Source organism: Lathyrus oleraceus, chromosome 4 (genome assembly GCF_024323335.1).
Source record: "Lathyrus oleraceus cultivar Zhongwan6 chromosome 4, CAAS_Psat_ZW6_1.0, whole genome shotgun sequence".
NCBI lineage: Eukaryota > Viridiplantae > Streptophyta > Magnoliopsida > Fabales > Fabaceae > Lathyrus > Lathyrus oleraceus.
The window spans coordinates 67,054,078-67,062,770 of NC_066582.1; the positions used below are offsets into that span (position 1 = coordinate 67,054,078).

Consider the following 8,693-nt stretch of genomic DNA (forward strand, 5'->3'; position numbering starts at 1 on the left):
CATGTCATATGCATGCGCCAATGCATGTGGCACACACTCACATGCCAACATGCACGCGCCAATGTTAAAATTTTGTGTCTTTTGTCCCTTAAGCACAAAAGTTACTATTATAATATTTTTTTTATCCTCCAGATTTAGTATCCAAATTATACGTTTAGGGAGGAAACAAAAAAAAATTATTATAAGGGGGAATAAATAAAAATTACAAGGGATAAAGCAAAACTCGCTTATATTATAGGGGTGTCATATATTTAACTCAATTTTAAAATATTTGATATTTCATAATTGATCGATTCATTTTTACTAAAAATGCGAGTATGAGTATTTAGGTACCCATAAAATACGAATGGGTACATACATTGACGTCCATAGAAATATGGACTCGGACACGATGATTTTTTTATAACTTAGATATGAGAATGAGTATTATAGAATATTGACCAAATCCTAATCATTGTTATCCCTAGGATGTAATATTATTTGTTGCCACAATTTGATTATTTAACTCCAGTCCGATGTATTATTAATTATGAGCAAGACTTCCCATTTCCCCAACTTCCATATCGTGCATAGGAATTAGGAACATTATGAATTTGTATCACAACATTGGCTTGGACGTTGAGCTTTCACTGTACTCATCACATACCGGATACTGTTTTTATAAGCTTGAGATGTAATAAAGCACATTGCACATCTCAAACAAAATAAAAAAATTAGCCTGCACACAGACATGGCTTTTTGAATTTGAGACATGTCGGGCTTGCTTCTCACATTCCCTATGTAATCTCAAACATAATACAGTATTAATTTATTTATTTCATTCTTCCTCGTTTATGAGGAGACAAAATAGTTTCTTGTATAGGTCTTAGGGTGCAGTTTCTGATTCTAATACACTCCAAAGCCGGCATTTGTTTATCATCAAAAATCAATGTGGATTAAGACATTACCAGTCTTTGATCAATGAGAATAAAATGATATCCTAGCCTCATTAAGTCAATACCTTTGGATATCGTGGATTACCATGTTTATCCATATTGGTTTGATTAGTATCTCAATTCTCAAGTCATGTCAATTTTAGTAGAGAAACAGTTTTTAGAGTATTTTAATTACTATACCATGTTTAATTACTTAATTTATTGGCCGTCTGGCCAAATTATGAAAATGATGTTTCTAAAGGATGAAAGATTATCGTTTAAGGTAGTCTGCATTTATATTAGAGTTTTAAGTGTTGTCTATTTTTATTTTATTTTTATATTTGTTTTTCAAATTCAAACTGATACTCAAACATCACATTTATATATTATTTTGACTAACCTAGTAATTTTTTTAACTAAAAAAAACTAGTAATTGAAATTAAATAAAGTCAGATATAATTCAATCTAAAAAAAATTAAGTCAAAATTTTCACTTGATCGACTTTATGATTAATTTATTTCATGTTAAAAGTGACAGATTGTACCCAAAGAGAAAAATATCAAGTCAACTATAAATATGATACTAACAACAATATATAGAAAAAAATTTAACTAACAATCAATTGTTGAAATAATTATTTGTAATTGTCTTATAATGTTTTAAATATAATTTGTTATAAATAGATAATATATAATTAATAAATAAAAAAAGAGATTAATTGGAATACACTGTCAGTGTAAAACCATTTTACACTATCATCCAATTAAAACTATTCATTTTGACATGTAAGCATGTAATTAAAAATAAATATAATTATTATTATTAAATCATAATAATAATAATTTCTCCACGTTTCTCTCTTTCTCTTTCTTCTTTCAGGTTTCTCTCACTTTCTTTCTCTTTCTTCTTCCACTTTTCTCTCACTCCCTTTATTTCTCATTTCAGTTATATCTATTATTCTTCCCCCACTCCATTCATCTATTCAAAATTGACCTTTATAATTTCACAAGTTTTATCTCACAAATTATATTTGCAAATCTCTACATACATGAGGTTAAACCCTACACTAATAATATTTTCTTCTTTTTTTATGATTGTCTGACTTTCCAATTTTTTCTTGTTTTTTTTCTTTTAATATTAAATTTAAGTAGAATAATTTATGAACTTCTAGTGATTGTTGAAACTTTATAAAATTTAAAACAATGGTAGCTTGAATTTTAACAAATAATATGGGATTTGATTAAAAGAGAAAGATATAAGTATTGTATTCAATTTTACTAGCTTTACTAGTGCAATATTATTTTTGTTATCATGTTTAACAGTTGTGTAAATATTGTTCGTATTATTATAACAGATTAAGAGATGCAAAACATACATGAAGATTCAACCATAGTTAGCTCTGATGACATGCTTGAAAGTGTTGTTGGTATTGATCCTCTCAATAGCAGACTACCAACAGAGTCTCCCTTAGAGCCATACGAAGGAATGGAGTTTGCATCAATTGAAGAGACGAGAATTTACTACACAAGGTATGCTAAGAATACAGGTTTTAGTTTTCGTATGGGTCGTGTTACTAAATCAAGAATAAATGGTATGATAATATGTCGAGAATTTCTCTGTTCAAAGGAGGGATTTCGGGCAAAAAAATATGTGAAAGAAGAAAGTAATAGTATTATCGTACACGATGAAACAAGGGTAGGATGCAAGGCAATGTTGTATTTAAAGAAATATGGAGAAATATGGATTGTTTCAAGATTTGTAAGGGAGCATAATCATGAACTATTTTCTCCTAAAAGTTCACAGTTTCTTCGAGTACATAGAAAGAAGACTAATGTGCAAAAAAACTTATTGATGTGTTGCATGATTCTGGTTTATGCCCTAGTAAAATAAGATCTGTCTTATGTACTGAAAGTGGTGGTGTTTATAATGTTAGATTTAGTCCACAAGATGTTATCAATTACTTAACTGAAAAGAGACAAAAAAAGTTAGAAAATGGAGATGCTCAAATGATGTTATCATATTTTAAGAGTTGTCAATTGAAGAATCTTGGGTTTTTCTATGCTTTTCAAATGGACGCTGAAGGAAGATTAGCAAATTGTTTTTGGGTTGATTCAAGGTCCAAAATGGCATATAAATACTTTGGTGATGTTGTTACTTTTGATCCGACGTATTTGACAAATAAATATAAAATGCCATTTGTTCCATTCACAGGAGTTAATCATCATCAACAATCCATTATTTTTGGTTGTGCTCTAATATGGGATGAAACTATAGAGAGTTTTTTTTGGTTTCTAAGTACTTGGTTAGAAGCAATGAGTGGAATTTCTCCTAAAACTATCATCAAAAATCAAGATGCTGCTATTAGTAATGCAGTTGCAAAGGTATTTCCAAAGGTTAATCATCATTATTGCATGTGGCATATTGAGAAAAAAGTTTCTGAATACTTGAATCGTGTCTATCATGAACATGGTGAATTTAAAAATCAATTTTACAAGTGCATCCGCCAATCTACCACTGTTGAAGAATTTGATTCTGATTGGGAAGCAATGATTGATAAATATGGATTACAAGATAATCAATGGCTAAACAAGATATTCTCCATTCGAGAAAAATGGATTCCTGCTTATGTACGTCACAATTTTTGTGCAGGAATGTCTACCACTCAAAGGAGTGAAAGTATGAATAAATATTTTAAGGATTTTTTGAATTCAAGTACTTTATTAAGCCAATTTGTGACACAATATGAAAAAGCTCTTGATGCACGTTACAACAAGGAAAGAGAGAAGACTTTCAAAACAAGAAATTCAAAGCCACTTTTACGAACTTTATATCCCATGGAAGAAGAAACTTCAAAAATTTATACAAGAAAAATGTTTAGAATATTTCAAGATGAGTTGGTTGGTTCTCAATTATTTATCACAGAAAAGGTTAAGTTTTCTATTGAAGTCTCAACGTATAAAGTTCGTGAAATTTACAAAGAGAAACCTATCTACTATGTGAATTTTCATGTCACTTCAAAAGTAGCAAATTGTAGTTGTCACGTGTTTGAATATTCAGGTATTCTTTGTAGACATGTATTATGTGTATTCATAAAGAAAAAGGTTTATTGTCTCCCTTCACAGTATGTTTTACATAGATGGTCTATTAATGCTAAAAAAGAAAAGGTAAAAGAAGTGACAATTGAAGGATTTCAAGAAGGAAGCAACAACGCTTTTGACACTTCATTGTTTAATAGTATTATGGTTCACTCCCTCGAACTATCAGAAAGAGGTTCACAATCCGAAAAACATCACGATATTGCTATTCAAAGTTTGCAAAATGGGATTGCAAAACTTGATTTATTGGATATTAAAGAGTCAAATAAGAAGTTTGTTGATTCAACATCTGAAGATATGCCAAAAGTATCTGATGTTAGCATAGCTTTGCATTACCCTCCACTTATAGCAACTAAAGGACGTCCGCGGACTTTGCGAATGAAAAGTAGTTTGGAGATGGTTAGAAAAGGTTCCTCTACTTGTAGTTATTGCATGAAAAAGGGTCATACTAAGCCTAAATGTCCAAATTTAAATCAAACAAGGTATCTTAAAATTACATGTACATGTCTTCTCATTTTTTTATCATATTAATTTTATTCACTAACAACATACTTATGATTTTTAGGTGATAAATTCAATTTTCAAACTCTATTTTGAAACTTCTATATTGTTGGTTGATTAAGAGGTAATAGTTTTTTCTAATGTTACTACTTTTGCTTATATTTATACTAGTGTTAATTTTAATAATTAATTGTCTTCATATTATAATTGAAGGTTTTTATTCAAGTCATGCCTTATCAAGCCTTTTGGAACAGGAAAATTCAACAAGTTGCTTCTATGCTCTTTGGAGACTTCATCATAGCCTTTTTAAGTTGTTGGCATTTTGCACTTACTATTTTACTCTACTGTGATTTTTGTGTTTAGATCAAATGGTCTTTTGTTGATTTTTTTTATGTTGGAGTCTATGAGGGATTAGAGAAACATTTCTCATTCTTTATAAAGTTATGTGCTTATCCATTTATTCTTAACTTTTGATTTTTTTTTCAAATTTTGTCTAATATTGAATATTTTTATGTAGAGTGATCGTTAGTTTTTATTTTCTTTTTCATGCTCAATCTATAGAGACAATTTATTATATCTTTCTCTTTTAATCAAATCTCATATTATTTGTTAAAACTCAAGCTACCATTGCTTTAAAATTTTTAAAGTTTCAACAATCAGTATAAGTTCATAAATTATTCTACTTAAATTTAATCTTAAAAGAAGAAAAAAACAAGAAAAAATTGGAAAGTCACACAATTATAAAAAAGTAGAAAATATTATTAGTTTAGGGTTTAACCTCATGTATGTAGAGATTTGCAAATATAGCTTGTGAGATAAAATTTGCAAAAGTATAAAGATAAATTTTGAATAGATGGATGGAATGGGGGAAGAATAATAGATGTAAGTGAAATGAGAAATAAAGGGAAAGAGAGAAAAGTGGAAGAAGAAAGAGAAAGAGAGTGAGAGAAACGTGAAAGAAGAAAGAGAAAGAGAGAAACGTGGAGAAATTGTTATTATTATAATTTAATAATTATTATTATATTTATTTTTAATTACATGCTTACATGTCAAAATGAATAGTTTTAATTGGATGATAGTGTAAAATGGTTTTACATTGACAGTGTATTCCAATTAATCTCATAAAAAAACTCATAACTGATAATTGTAATTAATTAACGGTATATTCCTAAAAAATGAGAGGGTTATCCAAGTAATCATTTATCGCATCCTGATAAAAAAGAGATGGTTATTTCTCAAACCATAGTGGTGGAGGGATATGGTTAGTATTTTATTGGGAGAGCATTGGTAGAAAACTCCAGGATGATCTCATAATTTAGCTTGGTGGGAGGATTAACAAGTTTTTCTCCAGGTTTCTTTCTGAGACTAGAACATCTTTCTGTCTCAATGAAGAATTTTTTTCTGATCATATTTTTCTGTTGGACAACTCTTTGTATCTATCTGTTGGAAATAGACCATTTTGTATTTAGGAAAAATATATGGGAATATTAGAGGCTTGAATAAAAACTTGGTAGGTATGAGAATTATTTATGGAAGAGAGAACTTTGTATTTTTGCTTGATTCAAAAGTGTTGGATTACATCTCTATTTATAGTACTCTAAGGAGAACTCTAGACACACTAATTCTAGTGAGTTCTCAACTCTAGATATTCAAAGAGTATTCTAGAAAATATTATAATCCTAAGAAATATCTAGACACTCCAAATACTACAAGACTTTTCTAGAAACATTACCCAATATAAACTAAGCCCAAATAACTAAGCTCAAAATCAAATAATAAAATTAGGCCCAAATCAAGTTTAATATTTCAACATCCCCCCTTAAACTTGATTTGTGACTCCAAGCATATTCCTTAGCTTCACGAAAGTTTCCAATTTGAGTGGCTTAGTGAAAATGTCAGCAGATTGATCTTGAGACAATACATACTTCAACTTCACCTTGTACATCCATCTTATTCCGATTACTTTATGTCCTCGTGGAAGTGTAGTAAGTTCCCATGTATCATTCTTCGTGATTGACTTGATTTCTTCTTCCATGGCGTCTCTCCACTTTACGTTTTCAACTGCTTCTTGATAGCTTAGAGGCTCGCAATTACCTAAAAGACAAAAAAGATTAATGTCATTTATGTTTTTTGTTACCTCATAAAGCTCTTCAATACTCCTTAGTCGTGGTGTCCTCTCACTTGAGCTTGTTTCATCCAACCTTGGTGTCAGTGAGGCCGGTGGTGTAATATTTTTCTCTATTATTGGTTGTTCCATTTCGTCTTCTTCTTCAAAGTAAGAAAGAAAATTGTACCTGTCTTCTTGAACACTCCAATCCCAACAATCTTCTTCTTCGAACTCCACGTCACGACCTATGACGATCTTTCCACTATTTGGATTATAGAGCTTGTACCCTTTGGAGCTTGAGTCATAACTGACGAATACATACTTCTCACTTTTATCATCGAGCTTTGTTCTCCTTTCATCAGGAACGTGAGTATAAGTAATGCTTCCAAACACTTTGAGGTGAGAGATCCCAGGCTTCCTTCCACTCCATGCTTCTTGTGGTGTCTTCTCATGCACGCTTCTTATTGGGGAACGATTTGTCAGATAAATTATACATGCCACTGCTTCGGCCCAAAACTCTCTCGGCATCTTCTTGCTTTTAAGCATGCTTCAGACCATGTTAAGTATGGTCCGATTCTTTCTCTCTACTACTCCATTTTGTTGTGGTGATCTTGGAACTGTTAGTGGGCGGCGGATTCCACGGTCTTCACAATATTTTTGGAACTTATTTGAAATGAACTCTCCTCCTCGGTCAAATCTCATGACCTTAATGGAAAGACCATTTTCTTTCTCCACAAGGGCTTTGAACTTCTTAAAGTTTTCAAACACTTATGACTTCTCCTTCAAGAAATAAACCCATGTTTTTCTAGAATAATCATCAATAAAGAGGAGAAAGTATTTACTCTTACCAAAAGAGTTTGGATTGATTGGTCCACAGACATCAATGTGTATGAGCTCTAGCGGTTTTGTCGCTCTTGACGATGATTCCTTTGGAAAGCTTTTCCGGAATTGCTTCCCAACTAGACATCCTTCACATAGTTGGTTTGGGTGGTTTATACTAGGCAAGCCTCTCACCATTTCCTTCTTTGACAAACATTTTAGACTATCAAAGTTGAGATGTATGAATCGTAGATGCCATAGCCACGAAGAGTCGGTATAGCAAGTCTTGAGACACTTTGCAACATCATTTTGAATGTTCAAGAGGAACATTTTATTATTTGACATAGGCACCTTAGCAATCAAGTTATGTCTATAATCTCTTAAGAAAAGACTATGTTCTTTCAAGTGGATGTCATATCCTTTCTCTAATAATTGTCCCAAGCTCAAAATATTATTCTTCATGTTAGGAACATAATAGACATTGGATATGAATTGATGACTCCCATTCTTTAAGCGTATAAGAATCTTACCTTTTCCTTTGACCGATATCTTTGAGTCATCTCCAAATGAGACATTGCTAGTTGTCGCTTCATTGATCTCTACGAACATGCTTCGATCGCCACACATGTGATTGCTTGCGCCAGTGTCGAGGTACCATTTGTTTATTTTCTCTTCAACTTGGTTTTGGCACGCGAGCAACAAAGTTTCTTCTTCTCTGCCTTTTTCTTCTACAAAGTTAGCTTTCTCCACAACTTTCTTTGAGAATCTACACTCAGATGCATAGTGACCGATCTTGTTGCAGTTGAAGCACTTGATTTGTGATTTGTCACACCTCGACCATGAATTTCCTCTTCCACGACCTCTTGTTGCTTGTGGATTCCAACTTCTTTCTCCATTCTTAGAGTAGTTCTTGTAACTGCCTCTTCCTTCTCTTCCATGTCCTCGTCCACGCCCACGATCTTGGCCACGACCTCTTCCTCTTTGGCTCTTGTAATTTGCATAATTTGCTTCCTTTATGTTGAGTTGTGGTAGTTGATCCATAGCCTCCTTTTGTTTATTTTTTCTCTTTTGTTTTTCTTCGCATGCTTGTAAGGAACCTATGAGTTGCTCAATAGTCATGGTCTTTAAATCCTTGTTTTCTTAAATGTTGGTAACAATAAAGTCAAAACTTGGATTTAAAGTGCGAAGTATTTTCTCCATGACTTTTACCTCATCAACATCTTCACCATTTCTTTTAAGTTGATTGACTATGGCCAA

At 31.8% G+C, this 8,693-nt stretch overlaps 1 protein-coding gene across 1 annotated transcript; it reads left to right on the top strand.

Annotated features, from left to right (window-relative positions):
* The first annotated feature begins 2,276 nt into the window (after positions 1-2,276).
* On the top strand, positions 2,277-4,578 carry LOC127136048 (protein FAR1-RELATED SEQUENCE 5). The gene is made up of 3 exons (XM_051062653.1): positions 2,277-2,443; positions 2,797-4,491; positions 4,575-4,578. Exons 1-3 carry the CDS (start codon positions 2,277-2,279, stop codon positions 4,576-4,578), a joined length of 1,866 nt encoding a protein of 621 aa, XP_050918610.1.
* The last annotated feature ends 4,115 nt before the right edge of the window (positions 4,579-8,693 follow it).

Coding starts and splice junctions, on each gene's coding strand:
- LOC127136048 (XM_051062653.1), top strand. CDS start 2,277: ATGCAAAACATACATGAAGATTCAACCATAGTTAGCTCTGATGACATG. Junction 2,444..2,796: donor ACGAGAATTTACTACACAAG/GTATGCTAAGAA, acceptor TTTATGCCCTAG/TAAAATAAGATCTGTCTTAT.